Below are 22,492 nucleotides of genomic sequence, written 5' to 3'. Positions count from 1 at the left end.
GCAAGATGGAATTCAATTCTGTCTACCCTCTGTAAAAAATGATCCAGTGATGTCTGAGTAGTAGCTCTTTTTTTCTCATCATAGATGACTCTGTAGCACTGGATGGCATTCAGAACGGCTGCTGCAACCTTTGTGTATCATTCTGCATTGGGGTCCTGTGCCTCAAAAATTAACAGTGCCTCTTTAAGTAAAGAAAATCCCCTTGCCATTTCCTGTGTTGTGAATCTCTTTGGTTCTTTAATTATATATTCCTCTTGGTTTTCTTCGTCTTTTTGCTCAGCCGCTAATTCCATCAGGTCCTCATTAGTAAGCTCCTCATGTTGCCCAGCAAGGATTTCAATGAAGTCGTCCTCTTGCAGATGAAGCTCCAGCTTCGTGCTGAGGGTCACCAAGCTGTTGAAGACTTCTTTGGACTCCTTACCGATCTTCTCAAGTCCATAAACTTCATGAACAAACTGCGTCCAAAGGTTCTTCCAAACCCCATTCATGGTGACAGCTGAGACCTCATGCCAACCAAAGTTGATGTTTTTTATGGCCTTGTAGATGTTATAGTATTGCAAAATTATCACAAGGTTGTTCCTGTTTCATCAACAGCCTTCACTGCCTGACAAAAAGGGTGACGTAAATAATATTTATTAAATGTCGCAATAACTCCTTGGTCCATAGGTTGGATGAGCACCGTAGCATTCGGTGGCAGATGCGCTACTTTGACGTTGGGATGACAGTCATCCATGAATTGCGGGTGACCTGGTGCATTGTCAAGCAGCAAAAGACTGTTGAATGGGATCTTTTTCCAAACAATATTTCTCTATCTCTGGGATAAAGTGGTGGAAATACCAGTCCTGGAAAATGGCCTGTGCAACCCAGGCTTTGGAGTTACTCTTCCACACAACAGGTAGAGAACCCTTGGCTATGTTTTTGAGGGCTCTTTTGTTCTCTGGTGGCAATGCTTCCGGTGATATAAAACTAAATCCTCTCTTAGTTTACCATTCAAACAACACAGTAAGTCTGTCCTTTGCTGCTTTGAAGCCTGGCACCACCTTTTCCTCTTTACCGATATAACTTCGTTCTGGCATCCTCTTCTAGTACAGTCCTGTCTCATGGACGTTAAAAACCTGGAGGTAAATAAGCACCTTCTTCAATAATCTAAGTGTTGCTGGAAATTCTTAGGCAGCTATGATATCTGCACGCACAGCCTCACCAATTACTTTTACATTGTAAAGGCTGGCTCTAGCCTTGAATCTGTTAAACCATCCATGGCTGGCAGTAAAAAGATGCACACCGTTAACCCCGTTTTTTTCTTCAAGCCTTCATACAGGCTTTTAGCTTTTTCTTGAATAAGCATTAAGCTGAGTGGGACTCAATGCTGATACGGATCCTGCATCCACACAATGAGAAGTTTCTCCATCTCCTCTATCACTTTATCACGCTTTTTGGATATTATTGTTGACTTCATAGGCACAGCAGACATCACATGTTCCATGATCTTGGCCTTGTTCTTTACAATTGTGCCAGTGGTCAAACAATTCATGTTATAAGAACAAGCAATGTATACAATCTTTTCACCTCGTTCCAATTTCTGAATTATTTTCACTTTTGTTTCCATGGTTATTGCTTTGCGCTTCCTAGCAGTCCCCTCCACATCACCACTGATTTTCCTCTTGCTTCCGGACATCCTTGGCTCTGAACAGTAAGCACACAGTAGCACAACTGTGACAATGTGCAGGTGTGAGAATCTCTGGCAGACACGTGAGCTACTTCCGTGATTTGTTTGCATCTACGAATATTCGTAATGCGAGGTCCGTTCGTATCTGTGAAAGTTCGCAATTCGAATGTTCGTAAGTCGGGGACTTACTGTATTTTGAATTTTATTCATTGGGGGAATGGAAGCCAGGGGAGGGACTGGCAGAGAGGGGTAGCAGACACTGAATGGTTGGTAAGGTAGATGAGCCTGGCAACATTCAGGATGGACTGAAGGGTGGATAGCCTATGTAAAGGTAAGCCAATGAGGAGGGAGTTGCAGTAGTAGAGGCGAGAGATATCCAGGGAGTGAATTAGAAGCTTTGTAGTATCATTTGTCTAGAAGGAGTGTATTCTGGAGATGTTGCAGAGGTTGAGGCGGCATGATTTGGACAGGGAGTGAATGTGGACCTGAAAGGATAGTTCAGAACCCAGGGTTACCCCTAGCACCCTAGAATGCAGGGATAGGTTGGTAGTTGTGCTATTGATCTTGACCAAGAAATCAGAGGAAGAGGCACATGGAAGAGGAAATATAATGAGCTCAGTTTTGGATAGATTGAGTTTTAGGAAGTGGTGTGACATCCAGTCTGATATGTCTGTTAGTAAATCAGTGATACGTGAGGAAACGGATGGGGTGAGCTGAGGCGTAGAAAGATAGATTTCCTGATGGCTCCATGTCAGCACAGCTCTGTGAGGCCCCACCCACCCCCTGCCTGATTAGAACGTAACTAAAATTTTTGACCCACCTCAGCATAGGCGTTCCTTTTTCTTCCTCCTGCAATCAGGACAGATGGCGTCTCCGTGCCTAGCTGGTCTAATGGCTGCCTGTCCGTCCAGAATTGCTCTCAATGTTGGACACGGTCCCTGTACTTCATTGCTAACAGCAGTTTGACCAGTGAGCCCCACTACTGATCCTCGGGGAGGCATCAGGCCATGGTAAAGTACTGCCAGCTTTAGTGGTGTTGCACCGGTGCTCAGGATTCCTGCGGCAGCTGCTGGTAGGGGTAATCTCCTTTCCTTGTGGCTGCTAGCAGGGGTAATCTCCTTCTTTGGGCGGCTGCTGGTAGCATGGCTGCTGGTAGGGGTAACCTCTTCCTACTGGGCGTGATGGCTGCTCTATCCGCTGTGCTGCTGTAAAGGGGAGCGGTGCCAGTCTTCCTGCTTTTTACCGGTGCCACTTGGTCAGTGTGTGCGGGCCAGCATGGAGAGCACGCTGCGGCCCGCTCTGAGCAGGCTTGGACCACTTGAACAATCAGGAGAGGTGCAGTGGGGACAGGCTTAAGGGAGCCAAAATTTAAAAGATGCTTTTGGCTGAAAGCATCTGCTGTGTCCTCCTGGAGCCTGCCTGTGCCTGCTATTCCCTCTCTCTCCCACAGGTATGCATTGCACCGGCAAAGCTGTGCTCCTGTGGTTCTATCCACTGTGCTGCTCTGCCTCATGCTGTTGATTTTATATTTTTGCAGCAGTGATAATATGCCTACCCACTCTAAAGACCAGCGTTCTCAGAGAAGGTAGGGGAGACATCGCCAGATGCGCATATTATTTTTGGTAGCCAATGACTAATTTTGTTGTTTTGTCTGTGCTGCCCCAACTCTTTGGGTCTTGGTCATTCCCGACGGTCAGAAGCAAGAAGCTCAGAAGGGAGTAAGAGACGGTCATCATCAAGGGAGGACCAACATTCCCGGGGAAGGACAGAGACCTCGCATTCCCATTAAGCCTCTAGGGGTCAGTGCTCCCCATCACGATACGGCAGGGTATCGCATTATGACCAACCCAGACCAGGAGGATGCAGGGCATGCCCTAGGAGAGCCATGCCGGGCGAGATGGCTTGTGAGACTTGCTTCAAAGAAGCAACCAAACACCAAGAGCCCGATAAGGAGGAGATGATATCACTAATAAAGCAGGCATTTGAGGAGATGCTAAAGGCGTTTGCATCACAGTTGCAGCCATCAGCCGCCCCAGTGCCGTCCACCTAGTGCTCCTGGTCTCCGCCTACTCCACCAGCTAGTCAAGCGATTCCAGAGGTCCAGGAACTTTCGGCCTCAGAGGCTGTTTCCTTGGAGGAGGATGAGGGCTGTTATGACGGTTTTGATTTTGCCTTGGTCAAGCCTTTCGTGAAAGAGATTAGGTAGGCTCTGCTTTGGAAAGACACTGGGGAAGAACCGCAGAAGAAGCAGAGAAAGTTTTTCACGAACATGAAAAAGGAGGGGGTGAAATTCAGGACATAATCACGAATGAGTGGAACGAAGCGGATAAGAGAATCTCTTAAGAATTAGTTTGCAAAGCTATATCCCTTCAGGTCGGAGAATATTAAGAGTGTGGAGGAGCCTCTGGTGATGGAAGCAACACTTATGCGCCTCATTAGACACGTAGCCCTTTCGGTAGATGATGCAGTGACATTCAGGGATGGGTTGGATAGAAGAGTGGATGTGGATCTTAAAAAGATTTACACACTTGCTGGTGGGGCATGTAGACCTTCTATAGCTTTGGCAGCTATTTCGAAGGCCATGGAGTCCTGGGTTAAGAAGTGGCAGTGGGCAGTGACCCGAGCAAAGCCGGTCTTGGCCTCCTTTGCCAATATGAAGCTAACAGCTTCTTTTATCGTAGAGGCATTAATTGACATAATTAAGATGTTGGCCAAGTGACAGCCAGAAGTGCCCTATGGCTGAGACCCTGGGTGGCGGACCCAGCCTCCAAACAAAGATGGTGTAGGATACCATTTGAGGAGCAGTCCCCGTTTGGAAATAAATTAGACACTGCCATCGCAAAAGCTAAAGGAGAGAAGTCGGGATTTATTCCCCAGAATCACAGGCACCTGCGCAAAAGAGGGGCAGCTTACAAAAATTCTCCAAGGACCAGAGGTAGAGACGCTAGGTCTTACAGGCCAGGAAGAATATTTCTTCCTCAATGGTCCAACACGGCTGCGAACCGCAAGTTGAAGAGGCCAACTTTGTCTCTGGGACAGGAGTCCCAGAAGTCTTTTTGACTATCTGCCAGCTCACACTTGTGTAGGAGCCAGATTATTCAAGTTCCACCAGGTGTGGGCACAAGAGGTAAAGCAGCCTTTGGTAATTTCCACCATCCAGTTCAGCCAGGAAGTTCCTGAGGCATCCCTGCAGAGTCTTTGTCCCAACAAAATTATTTATGGAAAGAGAAAAGCAGGATGTTTTATGGAAATACATAGAAACCCTCCTCAACCAGGAAGTAATAGTTGCAGTACCCTGGAAAGAACGATTTTCTGGAAGCTACTCGCCCCTATTCCTAGTACGAAAAAAGTCGGGAGCATGGAGACCAGTGATAGACCTCAGGAGGCTCAACATGTATATCAAGAAAATCAGATTCAAAATGGAATCTCTCCAGATTATTCTGAAAATCATTCAGCCAGGGGATTGGCTTCTATCAGTGGACCTCAAGGATGCATATTTCCATGTACCAGTAGCTCCAGTCTGCCAGAAATTTCTACGGTTTGCAGTAGGGCAGCGCCGCTTTCAGTTTGTATGCCTACCTTTTGGGCTGACCACATCACCCACAGTTTTCTTGAAGATTCTTCTGTTCCTATTGGCCTACCTGAGGTTGCAGGGAGTGTGAATATATCACTACTTGGACGACATACTGCTCTTGAATCAAGACAGAGAGATGCTTCTGTCACACCGGAGGTTAATCATGGAGACACTAGAGAACTTTGGATGGTTACTCAACCGGGAGAAGAGTCACTTTGTGCCAACCCAGAACCTGGTGCAGAAGTGAACACTCGGGCAGCAACAGTGGCGTTACCGCAGGACAAGATATCAGGCATCCTGAAAACAATATCAATAGCCCAGAAGAGGCTCCACCTTCCTGCAATAGAATGTATGTGGCTGTTAGGAATTATGACCTTGGCTATTCCAATAGTCAAATGGGTGCAATGGAATTCACGTCCCCTTCAGGTGGGACTCTTAGAACAATGGAGATTGGAGGATCTTGTGCTTAAGATACAAATCACTCCCCAGATGAGAATGAGCCTGGAATGTTGGTCGAGACAGCAGAATCTCCTACAATGCCATTCATTGCTTACGATACAGTGGCAGGTGGTCCAATCAGATGCCAGCGAAGCGGGTTGGGGAGCCCTGTGCAGAGGTCATTGGGCCCAGAGCCAGTGGCCATTCCAGGCTGTCAATATGGTTTCCAACATTCAAGAATTGAGGGCACCATTCCAAGCACTTTTGGCTTTCAAAAACCTCATTCAGGGTGCACCCGTTCTGATGAAGTTGGACAACACAACGGAAGTCGCTTACATACGCAGGCAGGGGGGCACCCGCAGCATCCCCCTCCTGAGGGAGGTTACTCCAATTATGGAATGGGCCCAGGCAAACTTACAACTGCTAACAGCAATGTATGTGCCTGATTGCTTGAATACCCAAGCGGATTATCTCTCCAGAACGAGTTTGGAAAACAACTAGTGGGGCCTTTCACCTCAACTTTTTTGGAGTCTAGTGGCATGGGCCTTTCTGCCAGAGATTGACCTGTTTGCTTCCCCGGAGAATACCAAACTTCCTCAGCTTGCTGTGCAGAATACACCAGGAGAGAGTGACGGTTCTATCAGTAATACCAGATTGGCCAAAGAGACCCTGGTACCCGCTACTCCGTTCATTCAACATCAGAGAACCATACCCTCTGCCAGTAACACAGTAACACCGCATCTGCTCATGCAGGGACCCATTCGGCACCACGCTCCAGAGAAACTCAGGCTGATGGCCTGGGTCTTGAAAGGCAAAGGTTGATCAATCTAGGTTGCTCAACTAAGGTCACAGATACCTTGATGAGAGCCAGAAATAACAGCACCAACACAGCCTATAGCAGGATATGGGGCAAGCTCATGGTATCATATACAGTCAGGTCCATAAATATTGGGACATTGACACAATTCTAACATTTTTGGCTCTATACACCACAACAATGAATTTGAAATTAAACGAACATGATGTGCTTTAACTGCAGATTGTCAACTTTAATTTGAGGGTATTTACATCCAAATCAGGTGGACGGTGTAGGAATTACAACAGTTTGCATATGTGCCTTCCACTTGTTAGGGGACCAAAAGTAATGGGACAATTGGCTTTTCAGCTGTTCCATGGCCAGATGTGTGTTATTCCCTCATTATCCCAATTACAATGAGCAGATAAAAGGTCCAGAGTTCATTTCAAGTGTGCTATTTGCATTTGGAATCTGTTGCTGTCAACTCTCAAGATGAGATCCAAAGAGCTGTCACTATCAGTGAAGCAAGCCATCATTAGGCTGAAAAAACAAAAACCCATCAGGGAGATAGCAAAAACATTAGGCGTGGCCAAAACAACGGCTTGGAACATTCTTAAAAAGATGGAACGCACCGGTGAGCTCAGCAACACCAAAAGACACGAAGGACCACGGAAAACAACTGTGGCGGATGACCAAAGAATTTTTTTCCTGGTGAAGAAAACACCCTTCACAACAGTTGGCCAGATTAAGAACACTCTCCAGGAGGTAGGTGTATGTGTGTCAAAGTCAACAATCAAGAGAAGACTTCACCAGAGTGAATACAGAGAGCTCACCACAAGATGTAAACCATTTGTGAGCCTCAAAAACAGGAAGGCCAGATTAGAGTTTGCCAAACGACATCTAAAAAAGCCTTCACAGTTCTGGAACAAGATCCTATGGACAGATGAGACCAAGATCAACTTGTACCAGAGTGATGGATGGGAAGAGAAGAGTATGGAGAAGGAAAGGAAAGCATACCACCTCATCAGTGAAGCATGGTGGTGGTAGTGTCATGGCGTGGGCATGTGTGGCTGCCAATGGAACTGGTTCTCTTGCATTTATTGATGATGTGACTGCTGACAAAAGCAGCAGGATGAATTCTGAAGTGTTTCGGGCAATATTATCTGCTCATATTCAGCCAAATGCTTCAGAACTCATTGGATGCAGCTTCACAGTGCAGATGGACAATGACCCAAAGCATACTGCAAAAGCAACCAAAGAGTTTTTTAAGGGAAAGAAGTGGAATGTTATGCAATGGCCAAGTCAATCACCTGACCTGAATCCGATTGAGCATGCATTTCACTTGCTGAAGACAAAACTGAAGGGGAAATGCCCCAAGAACAAGCAGGAACTGAAGACAGTTGCAGTAGAGGCCTGGCAGAGCATCATCAGGGATGAAACCCAGCGTCTGTTGATGTCTATGCGTTCCAGACTTCAGGCTGTAATTGACTGCAAAGGATTTGCAACCAAGTATTAAAAAATGAAAGTTTGATTTATGATTATTCTGTCCCATTACATTTGGTCCCTTAACAAGTGGGAGGCACATATGCAAACTGTTGTAATTCCTACACCATTCACCTGATTTGGATGTAAATACCCTCAAATTAAAGCTGACAGTCTGCAGTTAAAGCACATTTGTTTCATTTCAAATCCATTGTGGTGGTGTATAGAGCCAAAAATGTTAGAATTGTGTCGATGTCCCAATATTTATGGACCTGATTGTACCTGGTGTTAGAGGCCAAAGGAGAGAGGGCTTCCCTTGCGGCTAAGTTTCTGACTCCTCAGGATATGGGGCAGAAGGAGTCAGGCCCAAAGTAGCATGGGTCACCTGTAGGAGTGCTTGTCAGAGGTACATCCAGGAGCACAGCTGATGTACTGGAATGGTGTCTGCAGACAGGTGGCGCACGTGAGAGGTATGGAGGCCTTCAGGGCAGCAGAGGACCACAGAGTAGTCAGTTCAAAGCCAAGGTCAGATGCCAGGTGGAGATTGGAACAGACGTAGTCAATAGGATAGCCGGGGTCATACACAGGAGAGCAGGTGAGTATATCCATTAGCCAAGCCAGGGTCAGATCAGGAGTCAGGCAGAGAAGACAGGTCCAGTTACAAGCCAAATTGGTAACAGGAGATCACAGTAGCAAGGGAACATGGACAAAGGTACTGGGGAGCCAGAGATCAACCAGTAATTTGAGGAAGTGATGAGCTTCCTTATAAAGGCCATCTGGCACCAAACTGAGCTAATGCATGCGTAACTATGCGCCAGTGCACATGCGTGTTCCTGCTCGCGTCTATGCGCCATTGCACATAGATTTTAACCAGCGTGCATTTCTGTGGCCATGCAAGGTACTGGCAGGAATGCCAGGTCTCCGAGTACCTCTCCTGTGGACAGAGCACTGACACATGGCTTTGCGTCAGATACCCCTAGAATCTACCTCTTATTGGAATTCCTCCAGCCGGAGCTGGATATGGGTCTGTCTATGAGTACTCCTGAAGGTTCACGTTTCTGCCCTCTAGGCTTTTACAGGTACCCTATAGGTATCTCTCTTTAGTGGTTCAGTTCTTTAAGGCAGCTATCCGCCAAAGACCACCAAAGCCTCTGATTTTCCCAAAATGGAACTTGCCACTGGTTTTTGACTTCCTCTCATCAGACACCTTCAGTCAGCCTGTTTCACTATGGCATCTTACTCTGAAAACAGCTTTTCTCATGGTGATAACATCAGACAGAAGAGTCTCAGAATTGGCAGCCTTAGGGTTTAAAGAACCTTTTCTGTTGTTCTTTCCCGATAAGAGTCGTGCTTAGACCGATGCTAGGATTCGTACCCAAAGTTGCCTCCAGGTTTCACATGACGCAAGACATTACACTCCTGATGCTCCTTTCGGAAAAATTCCCAGGACCCAAGTCCATTGGATGTCGGTCACTTGTTGAGAGACTGTGGATGCTACTTCTGAGCTCAGGAAGTCAAAGCATCTTTTCACCATCAGCAATGGTGTACAGAAAGCCTCGAGGGCTTCTAGTAGAGTAATCGCTATTTGGCTGATCAAGACCATCTCTTTGGCTTACATAGCGAGAAGCTTGCCTGTGGCTGAGGGGATCACAGTGCATTCCACTAGAGGGGTTTAAACCTCATGGGCTGCAGTGGGCCACGTTTCCCTGGAAACAATCTGATAAGCAGCTACATGGTCTTTTGTCCATACCTTCATAACTCACTGTATAGAACCTGCGGCTTTGACTACTGCTGATTTCGGCAGAGGTGTCTTGGCATCTGCTTCCAGGCGAAATTAAATAATTTTTGCATTACCCTCCCATGTGTGGCTAGTTAAATCCCAGCTGTGCTGACATGGAGCCGTCAGGAAAATTGAATTCAAATACCATAATTTTCCTTTGCTGAAGAGCTCCATGGCAGCACAAATCCCAACCAGTTTAGTAGTACGAGTTACGGAATGCCTAGGCTGAGGTGGGTCGAAAATGTATTGAGTTACAACCTGATCAGGCATGGGCTGAGCGGGGCCTCATCCAGCTGTGCTGCCATGGAGCTCCTCAGGAAAGGAAAATAACGGTATTTGAATTCAATTCTCCGTTTCGTGTGTCATCCACTTCGAAATGGTATTGGAAACCATGGGAAGCTATCAGCTGACCCAGGGAAAAAGTGGAGATCGAGAATAGGAAAGGTCCAAGGACAGAACCTTGGGAAACCCCCGAAAGTAAGAGGAGTAGGAGAGGAGGAAGTAGAGTTGTAAATGACACTGAAGGTGCAGTGAGATAGGTAAGATTTGAACTAACGTAGAGTACAGACACAAAAGCCAAGTAAATAGAGTTTTTTGAGGAGATGGGGATGGTCAACTGTGTCAAAGGCAGTGGAGAGGTCCAAGGGTAAGAGTACAGAATGGTGACTGTTGGTTTTAGCTGCTAGTAAGTTGTTTTTTATTAAGAGAGCAGTTTCTGTGGAGTGCTGTAGGCGAAATCCAGACTGAAGGAGATCGAGAAGGTTATTCTCAATGAGGTGGAGCTCAGCTGGTTGCAGACTAGGCTTTCAAGGTGCTGGAGGCAAAAGGGAGTAAGGAGATGGGTCTTAGGTTGATAAGATTGGAGGGGTCCAGTGAGGCCTTTTTAAGTATTGGGGTGACTAGCACATTTTAGCAGGTTGGAGAAGATGCAAGTAGAAAGGGAGATTGAAGATACGAGTTAAAGGGTGAAGGATAGAGACTAGTCATCGGTAAGTGCTAGTGGAGTGTGCAAAAAAAAAACCCAGTTAGTGATCCGATCCTCAGAGGCGCTTGGAGTCAAAGACTGGCTAAGAGTTATCATGTTCAATGAACATAAAATTTCTTTATTTCACCAAATAATATCAGTGTCAGTGCATCCTTAGTTAAGCATCAAGCTTCTGTTCAGATTTGTAACGCTGCTACCTGGTCTTCTCTTAACATATGTTCAAAGTTCTACCAGGTGGATGTGCAAGCCTCGGTGAACACCAGTTTTAGGCAAAAAGGTCTTGCAAGCTGCTTTGTAGTGGTGTTCGCCTTTGTTCTGTTTTTGAGCTTGTTGCAACAAGCAGTATTGCCCACCCCTCATTTTCAGGGCTTTTGGAAAACCCAGGTAGTTGTTAACCACTTGCATACGTCTAAAAATATCCTGTCAGCAAGTGGTTATACCAGGATCACGGCTGCAGCTGGTTCTAAATAATTTTCTAGCAAACAGTACTGATTTTAACCTGAAAAATGTCAAAATTGCCTTGGGCAGCAAGTGGTTAATATGATGTGCACTGTGATGTACAGTTAAGAAATTAGGATTCTTGGTGTACCTGTAACATCCTTTTATTGGAGTACATCACAAGCCTCAGGGATCCCTCATCTTTTTGTCAGTTTCCTTATTGCTTGCTAGAAAACTTAGGCTTAGAGTTGTTATGCCTGGGCAGGGATTTCCTGTTTCTTTGGCCAAAGTTCATTTACCTGAAGGTGGCAACATTCAGTAGTCATGAATATAAAGTGTCTTGTAATGTACTCCAAAAAAAAGATTTTAGATAAACCAAAATATCTAATTTATTCAACTGTATCCAATAAGAGGACAACTCAGTCCAACTGCATTCCACATATTAGCACAGATGGTTTGAACTGAACAGATGGGTTGTCTCGTAGCTGAGAGGCCTTAACTTTATTCATAGAGATAAATACAAAGAGTTTCAACATATTGGGCTTCAAGTAGCTTGTTTTATTCTCTAAAAAAAGACTACAAATACACGCATGGCATTAACATAAATCACAGCAGACTTATCTAGGTGATAGAGATTCCTGTATTCAGATTTTATAGCTAATCCTGAACTGTATAGGGAAACTGAAAATAAGGTCCCTGTTAAAGTTGGAGCAAATTTGGCTGCTGACATTTCACTCAAGCTAGTGTGCAGTAAATGCATCAAAACCAATAAACAATATATAGAGAAGCTAATGTGTAAACAAAGCAACACAATTGAGGTTTCTGCAATGTAAACAAAAATGCAACACCTTAAACCACAGGTGTCAAACTGACAGCCCTCAAGCTGTTTCGAAACTACAAATCCCATGAGGCATTGCAAGATTGAAAGTTACAAGCATGACTCCCAAAGGTAGAGGCATGATGGGACTTGTAGTTTTGCAACAGCTGGAGGGCCTCCAGTTTGACACCCTTGCTTTAAACCAACCTTTCTCAACCTTTTAATCCCAGAGGAACCCTTGAAGTAATTCTCAGACCACAGTGAACCCTTAATAAAATTATATCTACAACCCATGGCACATTAGCAAGATCACCTAGTTATAGATATAATTAAAAAGAATAAAAACAAGAATAAAGTGTATGGCATAGTTCGAGTATATGACACTGAAGGTGCATCATCTAAAACACCTCTTGCTTTATATAATTTTCAGTAACAATAACAAAATGAAATTGAAAAATAATGTATAAGAAAAACACAAACATTGGTGGTGGAGAAATGCTTTCATATATTACTTTTCAATGAAGGGTTCTCTTACTTGGGTGGTCTGGGAGAGAACCCTTACACCTATGTTCAGTAAGAGCAAGATAGCCTCTTACATTTCTGCCCAATGAAGGAATGCCACCCTTTGAGGCAGCCATAAAATATAATTTGTGTCAAGCCAGTTTTTTTTTTTTTTTGAAGTCCGTGTCAAGCCAGTGGCTCTGCTAGGTAAATCTGCCACTGTCAGGGAACCGCTTGTAGCTTATGGAGGAACAATGGTTGAGAATGGCTGCTTTAAACAATTTCTGTGTAATAAAAACACAGATAAAATAATGCAGCATAAAATCACACAGCCCTCAGTTTTACATTAATAGCCCTTACGACACATTAGTACAGATCACAAACTAAGAAGAGATAGTTCCACTGAACTGTAGCCGGTTAATAGCTTATAGCAGTTCTACTATCCTACTCCCCATCTAGTTAGTCATTTTAATATACTGAATTGGAACATGCATATAGAACACGGCCTTGAGACCGATACTACTTGTGGCTAGTCTGTGATCAGTTTTCTGAAAGACCTTTATGACTGGTGCAAACAATTTTAGAGTTATACCATCTCTGTGTATATATCATAATATCTGCCCATCCTTACTATAAGGTTCCTTAAAATACACCTGTCATATAGACCCAGCAAAGGCCAACAAGCCTCACGCACTGGATTACATGTGCCCCAGTGATCTTAGCAAACCAAAGCACAGAAAATGCCTTTCTGTGAAAACAACATTAATATTAGAGAAATCTATTTCTATCAATCTTGAGATACCAGGCACCAAATTTGTATTTGCTTTTGTAGCTCGGTACAGCACATTGTATGTTAACAATTTCTCTGTAGCTTCATTGTATGCATCTTCTCAAACACTATATTGTATGTGTGCTCTTAAAGTAGAACTCAAGCCAAATTCCTTTTTCCAGTCTTGATACAGGTGGGAGGATTTAGAACCTCATCCATGAAATCTCCTTATGAAGGCAGCCATTTTGAGAACTGTCCTTTTTTGGGGAAACTCCCACTTATTGTAGTACAGGGACAGGAAGTGAGATGAGATTTCCGCAGGGTTGCGTTGATGGATTTCAACCACAGAGCATATTCAGCCTCCACTAGATGTAGAAGACAGGCAACTTTAAATTTGCAAAGCTAAATGTGATGCAATATTGTAAAATAACAAGAAAAGGGAAACTGAACTCAGCTATAACACATGAGGCAGTGCATAGTGTTTGTTATTTAAACAGCTGGAAGAACAAGTAGGTATAATTGCCTAGCTGCAAAAATTGTCATTTTACTAAGATTCACAGGCACCCAACATACAAATCTAAAAAAAAAGACCTTAGAAGAAATTGTAATGAGTAAATACTTTGCGAAATAGAGAGAGAGAGAGAAATATAACCAATGAGTAATCTCAACTTAAATGTAGTTTATATGTTTCAGTATTTACTTGTGTTTCTCCTACTGACATATCCTCTAAGAACACCATACAGCAGGAGGAGTGAGACTCCCTTGCAGAAAGATGGATACGTTGGATAATAGTCACCCATAATTAAAATAATTTTTTGGGGGCTGACCACATGACATATTTTTTCAATACAATCATGCATTTAATAGTTTGAGGTTGGTTAATAAAAAATGGGACTGCGATTATCAGGCTAGACATTTGCAGCCAGTGGAACTGAGTAAAAATCCACTAAACAAGCATTAGATTACAAGTAAAATCAATTGGGAGTAATGAAGCTGTCCAAAGATTAAAGCTGTCATCTAAACAGCGAAAAGGTGGTATTAAGCGGTGCATGCCTTTAATAATCTTCCTGAGTATTAGAGTAGCCCCTGAACCCATGCACCTCACTACACAAATACCTCCATTTCAAGGTGAAATGTCAGTGCTATAGCATATCCCCTGCAGTATGAACCTCAGAACATTGCAGAATAAAATAATACATGTGAGGAGTATCTGACTTTGAAGATAGACGCTGTAGTGTGTCAGTTAAGCGTCACAGGCCTAAGGCCTTCCATAGAGCTCAGAGATCGGAGACATGTGCAAAAGACCTCCCTCTGCCTGCTTTTATTTGTTAAGGCCACTTGGTAAGCTTTAAACCAATGACAGGTTTAATGTAAAGGAAACCTCTAGTGAGAGAAATAAGGCTGTTGCCATCACAGATTGTCTTTGATTTGGAATAAAGATGCAGATCAGGAACATGAGAGTGAAGTCAGCTCCTTATCTGCATACTTCTTGGGGACACAAGAATTATGTATTAGGGTTATATTCCTTTAACAACATTGCAACTATAGAAAAATATCTGTAGATCCTGCTGAAATCCAGTGACTTCCTAGCTTCCTATAGAGAGGACAACGCTGCATTGAAAACCCAACCAGTTTTGCCAGTACTGCCTGAGCTCCCCCTAAAAGACTACAAAACACTTTTCCCTTATGCTATAGAAAGGAAGAAGGGAGGAGGTGTTCTGAGGGTCAACAAAAGAGAACCAGGTTGGGCTTGCAACACTGCTTAGGATTTCAGTGCGGTAAAAACACTGCATTGTCAGCTCATTACTACAAGGGTACAATCCCACTGGATATCTAGCAGATCAACAGATACTTTTCTGTACCTGCTGAAAGAAAAGAAACAGGGAAAGCATGTATTGCAGAGATGTACTATATGCTTTTTTTTTTTTTTGCCCACATATATGCTTTAAGAACCATGTCTTACAACTCAGCAGTGGCAGGAATGGAAACATACTTACTTTAACAGATTCAAACAGAATTCAAAGAGGAATTATTTTTTATAGAAATAAAAATGGAAGCCTCCTCTAGGTGGTTTCACTGCTAGCTATGCATTGCCATTAGCAGAACTGTCTGAGTGACATCAGCCTAAAGCCACTGGAGCAGCATGGCAGGCAGGTATTTTAGAAAGCAGAAGTGAGCTATGGCAACTTCCACTACACGTAGTTTCCACTGTAGTGTTTTTTTTTTTCTCCAGTTATTTTAGTTGTAAAGTATCTGAAGTGTTTTTCAGCAACAATACACTTTCATGAACTACTGATAATACGAGAAAAATTTGCAGGCTAATTTAAAGTACGTGTCGAAATCTATTTTATTAAAAAAAAAATGGTCATGTTCAAAAGTCTTGTCTGCTTTATTTTTCTGGGCTGATCTGTAATGGGGCCTTTCACAATGCAAGTAAAAACACATGAATATGTGTGTTAAATCTCCTGCATGTAGAGAGAATGGATCCCTGGTAATACAGTATAGCATCACTATACAGCCACATATTACTGGGAAGTCTCTAGGATATCTGCTGGGAAGGACTGGAGGCAATTCAGTTCAAGAACAATGGTCTTTTTGGCTCAGGTGTAAAACATATGTGCACAAAATTAAAACAATACTTCAAGTATATCATCATTAAAATAGTGCACTTCAAGATCGGTGTGAGTGTGCAGAACAGGGTTGTTTAACTATATATTACAGGGTCTAAAACATAGCAGCAGCTTCCTGTGTCTCTTACAATCTGGCAATGGGCATGATATGACAATGTGCCTGTACTATTGCTGAGGCTAAGAATAATCAGGTTTGATTTCCAGAACTACGACTTTTGTAAAATAGTATAAATAAAGGAAGGAGTTTTATCAAAAAAAATAAACATGACAAAATCAAGTGTCAGCACATGGTAATGAGCCCGAGCCTTCCATCTTATTGCTCTTCTTTTGGTACACAGTTTGATGATTCTTCGGACTTTTGCCTTTGTATTCGGGTCCTGGTGGATGCTGTAAGATAAAAGAATGCCATTTATAAAATACAGAAAATAGTTTGATGGTTTTCCTACACATTCACACAGTCCTAGGTAGATCGTATTGGTTTCATAAGAGTTTATATTTTTCAGCTGCTGACTGTAGAATTCATTACAGTTATTAGGATTATGATCATTCGGTGTGCTCTGGATGGCTTACTTTTAATGGATTACTTTTGGGAAAAAAAAAATTTCCTCGATACTGTTCTTGCATATAAATAAAATGTAATTTACAAAGTAGGGTTGTTACTCATTGCAATTAATCAGGTTTCATCTCAATGTAGTTTTAAATCTGCTCCCTGGTACATTCCCTTTTTGCATTATTGCACCATTTAGATGTCTGTTTATCACGCAGTGTTAAATGACCGCTGCTGAGTTCTCTGGCATTTCCAGAGGAGACAGCTCTCTTCTGATTGCCTGTTTATGAAGCGGTGTAGATCACTTCTCCTAATGAGGAGAGAAGCGATCTACAAATGCTTTGAACTCTTAAACAGCCACTATTGCTGTAATCTCGCAAGATATAGCGAGATTACAGTAACAAAAGATCAGTAAAGCATACAGCCCTCAGTTTATTAAGCAGCAGTAAATTACCTCTGCTGAGTCTTTGTGATCACACACACACACACACACACTATATTGCCAAAAGTATTGGGACGCCGACCTTTTCGTGCACATGAACTTTATTGGCATCCCAGGGTTCAATATTGAGTTGGCCCACCCTTTGCAACTATAACAGTGTCAACTCTTCTGGAAAGGCTGTCCACAAGGTTTAGGAGTGTGTTTATGGGAATGTTTGACCATTCTTCCAGAAGCGCATTTGTGAGGTCAGGTATTGATGTCAGACGAGAAGGCCTGGCTTGCAGTCTCTGCTCTAATTCATCCCAAAAGGTGTTCTATCAGGTTGAGGTCAGGACAAGACCAGTCAAGTTCCTCCACTCCAACACTGCTCATCCATATCTTTATGGATCTTGCTTTCTACACTGGTGCACAATCATGTTGGAACGGGAAGGGGCCATCCAAACTGTTCTCACAAAGTTGGGAGCATGAAATTGTCCAAAATGCCTTGGTATGCTGACGCCTTAAGAGTTCCCTTCACTGGAACTAAAGGACCAAGCACAACCCCTGAAAAATAACCCCCACACATAATCCCCCTTCCACCAAACCTTGCACTTGGCACAATGCAGTCAGGCAAATACTGTTCTGGCAATCGCCAAACCCAGACACGTTCATCAGGTTGCCAGAGAAGTGTGATTTATCACTCCAGAGAACACGTCTCCACTGCTCTAGAGTCCACTACATCTGACGCTTTGCATTGCACTTGGTGAAGTAAGGCTTGAATGCAGCTGCTTGGCCAACCCATTCCATGACACTCTCTACACTCTGTTGTTGCGCTAATCTGAAGGCCACATGAAGTTTGGAGGTCTTTAGCTATTGGCTCTGCAGACAGTTGGTGACTCCTGCGCATTGTGCGCTTCAGCATGCACTGACCACACTCTGTCATTTTACATGACCTTCTTATTTCGTGGCGGAGTTGCTGTTGTTCCCAGTTGCTTCCACTTTGTTACAATACCACTAACAGTTGACTGCGGAATATTTTGTAGCAAGGAAATTTCATGGATAGACTTATTGCATAGGTGGCAACCTATCACGGTTCCACGCTTGAATTTACTGAGCTCCTGAGAGCGACCCATTCTTTCATAATTGTTTTTTAGAAGCAGTCTGCATATCTAGGTGCTTGATTTTATACACCTGTGACCATGGAGGTGACTGGAACCCCGAATCCACTGATTTGGAGGGGAGTCCGAATACTTTTTTGCAATATAGTGTGTATGTGAATATGTATTTATATGTATATATTTAGTTAGTTTTAAACTGCTCTAGGGTTTGGAGGGTGTTGTGAAAGGCGGGGGGGGGGGGGCTTTCCTATTGTCTTGGAAGCGTTGAAGGAAGAAGAATAAAGTCCAAAAACGTCCTCCTTCCTCTTCAGTACTCCATCGATTCTCTCTTCTCTCAATTCCCCACCTCTGGGCTGAAGAATCTGGGAGGGAGAATTTTCACACAGATCGCCAGTGAAAGGCTGACATTGCTCTTTCATGAACTGGACATTTGTGTTTCTGTCAGTGATAGATTCTCTGTGTGCTGAGAAGATCTGCAGAGAACATTTTCTCCGCTGATTATTTCTGTTTCATAAACCACCAATGTACTGAAATCAGTAGAGATCTTCAGGATTGCTGCTGATCTCAGTTTCATAAATAGACACCTAAATCTTAAGGTGGTTCTAAAGGAAGAAGGTTTTTTTTGTTTGTTTTTTTTTACATTAATGCATTCTATCCATCAAGCCAAAAAACCTTCTGGGTTCAGCTCCCCCTCCCCAATACTTATCTGAGCCATATCTCAATCTAGCAAAGTGCATGAGAGCAGCAGGACTCTCTCTCCTTATTGCCTCACACAACAGTGGGAGCCATTGGCTTCTATTGCTGTCAATCACAGCCAGTGAGCCAGTGAAGAGAGAGTGGGCTCGAGCCGTGCTCCATGTGTGAATAGACAATATCCATTCATGGGAGCAACCCATGCCAAGTGCCATCCCAATGGCACTCGGCAGGGGAGAGGAGACAGGACTTATGGCAGGGGACCTAAAAAGAAGAGGATCAGGACTGCTGTGTGCAAAACCATGGCACAGAGCAGATAAGTATAACATTTTAGTTATTAAAAAAAACAAACAAAACTTACAACCAAATCTATCAAAATAATTAATTATGACATTTTATATCTTCTCAATATGATATCTTCAGTATCTTTTTTTGGACATTGACATTCCATGCCAGAATTCCTCTAGCTCTAACATTTTACTAGTTCTGCTCTGTATCTGGCACTTTGATTGCCCAATTGTGTAACGACTGAAGGAAAATATTTGCAGTATTATATAGTTATACTTATAATGGAGCTTGTTTAATTGTGGTATATTGTAAAAATACAGCTTTAGTATCAAATAATTTTATTAAGCTTTGGCTATGACAAGGATACATTCTGTTCACTGGCAATATGTTTAATAAATGATGTATAAGATCAGGATGAATGATTATAATACACCCAAAATCTCAGAGAAAAAAAAGTGTATAAATGTACACAAGACATCCTGGCTCTTATTCTTTACTCTGCTGATCCCAGCATCATATATGGGATAATTTGACATCTCACTAAATAGGGGCCCTTGTGATATACAAAGTCACTATGGTGCAGAGACTCGGTTATTGCCCTGGGAGTAGGGTGGTGCCTCACTCAAATATACACGGGTACCAATGTTTTAAAGAGTAATGTTATGCTCAGCCTAAATATACTATATTCCTACATGTAATAAAAGAATGGAGGATTGTCCACAAAATCCAATCCTCTCACAGCAAAGATGTGCCTTTCTTGCTCAATAAGAATTTCTGTAATTTTTGAAATGACAATTGGGAAACAGAAAACAAGAAGTGAAAGAAGAATCTATTAGTTTTAAAGACCTGATTACTCAATACACTTTTTAAACTGTTCACCAGTAGACATCCTGCCTGTCTTCTGCAGTCCCTTATGTGCATACTTCTCAGACACTCAGCTTTCTCCTACACATTCCTGGTTCTATCTTTGGTATGAGCTCTGCTGTATGAAAAAACTTGCTGCAGCTGTGATCACAAACACAATTAGAAGGAAAATTCACGTTCAGTCTATAATGGAAAAATGTCATATGTATGATAGATGCTCATTAAAACATCTTACAGAAGTATTATATAGCCAGTTACTGTATGTGTTTGCGCAAACTGTGAAGGATGACAGGCCAATTTAAAGTGTTACTAAACCCAGGACCCTGCATTCACTATATCTAGTCTCCCACAGTACACAGAATATGGAAATGCAATTATTTTAGTAAATATAAACTGCTAAATACAGCAGCTAAATTCTCATCAGCAGTATATAGCAGTCTTGTGTCTTCTATCAGTGTTCAGCAGAGCACTGGTTAAAGCTTGTAGGAGGAGTTTTTTTCCTGCTCTAGGGGGATGCAAACCTTGACCTCTGTTGTCTGGGAAGTGCTGATAGGAGAGTGCATGTGATCAGCACAGGACCAAAGAAAAAAAACAAAAAAAAACCTCTCTAGTAATACACACCAAATTGAGCATGTGCAGAGTGACTCCACATGATATGTCTTATCAGGAAATAAAAGGGGGGCACTGGAAGAAGGGGAGGATCAGAGAAGTCAAGATCAAACAGCATTTTTACACAATGCAAAGGATTAACCTCTTAGGTTCCACAGTGAGTATATCAAGCATGCTTTACTGCATATACAGAATGATTTTACTGTTGAGGGTTTTGAAACACTAATTATAGCATTTTCTAAGCAATATATTCAGGATGGTTCACTTTTTAAAAAAATTACTTTTAGACTTGAACTCCAGCCTTGCACAGTTGTACAGGCTCTTCAGTGTACTGAAGTGGCTCACTCTGATTTTACTGCACACTGTGAACTTCTCATAGTGTACAATAGAGGCTGCAGCAAGTCAGATAGAGCCCACCTCATTTCCTGACTGGAGGGCAAGCATCACTTAACCCTTTCCTCTCCAGCTTTACTGTCCCTGGACCACCCTTTCCATTAGTTCTTTCAAACATAAAGGCTCATCACCACAGCTTACCAAGGAATACCAACTTCACCAGACTGAAACCCACTTATCAGGGCATCTAGGTATATGCATAACTCCTCCCAAAAACCAACCTACTGCTTGGATTAGGGCTGAAGTCTCAAGAGAAGAATGAAGGCAAAGTGCTGTGATGTTTTAATGAAACTACTGTATGTACAATAACAACCCATTGATGCAGACCAGCCATGACTTGCCTGCATTGCATACAGAAGCACCGAGATCCAGTGATGGCATCAATGGGTCTAAAATAAGGTATGTAGTGAAAATGGAAAGTTTTTTTTAACAAAAAAGGTCATTAGAATGTTGATGAAAAGGTGAATGAAAAACCAGGAAAGGAAAACTACACGGAGATGAAACTTCAGAATAAGTTAAGCTCATATTTCATTTTCATTGCAATTATTGGTCTTATGTCCTAATATGTCAACAATTAGAATGGCACCCTATCCTGATTTTACCACCATTAATGCACAGCCTGTCAGAGCAGGTCACACAAACCCCAGGAGATGAACAGTGTATCCAGCATTTTATTTATTTGTATAATCTGAGATAAAAGAATTAACAAAAATGTAGGAACATAAACATATGCCAATGAAAAATATAGCTAGCGTGCATAAAAAAAAAAATAAGAATGTGTGTGTACACACACACACACTATATTGCCAAATGATTTGGAGGGGTGTCCTATCACCTCTATGGCCACAGGTGTATAAAATCAAGCACCTAGGTATGCAGACTGCTTCTACAAACATTTGTGAATGAATGGGTCGCTCTCAGGTCAGTGAATTCAAGCATGGTACCGTGATAGGTTGCCACCTGTGCAATAAGTCCATCCGTGAAATTTCCTTGCTACTATTCCACAGTTAACTGTTAGTGGTAATATAACAAAGTAGCAACTGGGAACAACAGCAGCTCAGCCACAAAGTGGTAGGCCACGTAAAATGACAGAGCAGGGTCAGGGCATGCTGAGAGGCATACTGCACAGAAGTCGACAACTGTCTGCAGAGCTCATAGCTAAAGACCTCCAAACTTCATGTGGCCTTCAGATTAGCACAACAGTGCATAGAGAGCTTCATGAAATGGGTTTTCATGGCCAAGCGGATGCATCCAAGCCTTACATCACCAAGTGCAATGCAAAGCGTCGGACGCAGTGGTGTAAAGCACACCACCACTGCATTCGAGCAGTGGAGACGTGTTCTTTGGAGTGATGAATCACGCTTCTCTGTCAGGCAATCTGATTGGACTTGTCTAGGTTTGGCGGTTACCAGGAGATTGGGACTTGCCTGACTGCATTGTGCCAAGTGTAAAGTTTGGTGGAGCAGGGATTATGTTGTGGAGTTGTTTTTCAGAGGTCTAGTGGTGTCCATGCCTCAATGGGTCAGGGCTGTTTTAGTGGCAAAAAGGGGACCTACAACACACACACACACACATACAACATGAGTTGACCCACCCTTTGCAGCTATAACAGTTTCAACTCTTCTGTGAAGGCTTTCCACAAGATTTAGGAGTAGGCCACACAAAGTTTGGAGGTCTTTAGCT

The 22,492-nt window shown here is 42.9% G+C and overlaps 1 protein-coding gene across 1 annotated transcript in view; it reads right to left on the bottom strand.

The window, feature by feature from the left end:
* Nucleotides 1-11,696: 11,696 nt before the first annotated feature.
* Nucleotides 11,697-22,492, bottom strand: part of RB1 (RB transcriptional corepressor 1) — a 279,061-nt gene continuing 268,265 nt past the window's right edge. The window contains exon 27 of the mRNA XM_089679104.1: nucleotides 11,697-16,263. Coding sequence (XP_089535230.1) covers nucleotides 16,190-16,263 — 74 coding nt within the window. The 3' untranslated portion in view covers nucleotides 11,697-16,189. The remainder of the gene's footprint in view (nucleotides 16,264-22,492) is intronic.

The sequence above is a fragment of the Staurois parvus genome, unplaced genomic scaffold (assembly GCF_062004578.1).
Source record: "Staurois parvus isolate SC_StPar_1 unplaced genomic scaffold, SC_StPar_1.0 ptg000017l, whole genome shotgun sequence".
Taxonomy (NCBI): Eukaryota; Metazoa; Chordata; class Amphibia; order Anura; family Ranidae; genus Staurois; species Staurois parvus.
This window is presented reverse-complemented; position numbering and strand designations above follow the sequence as displayed.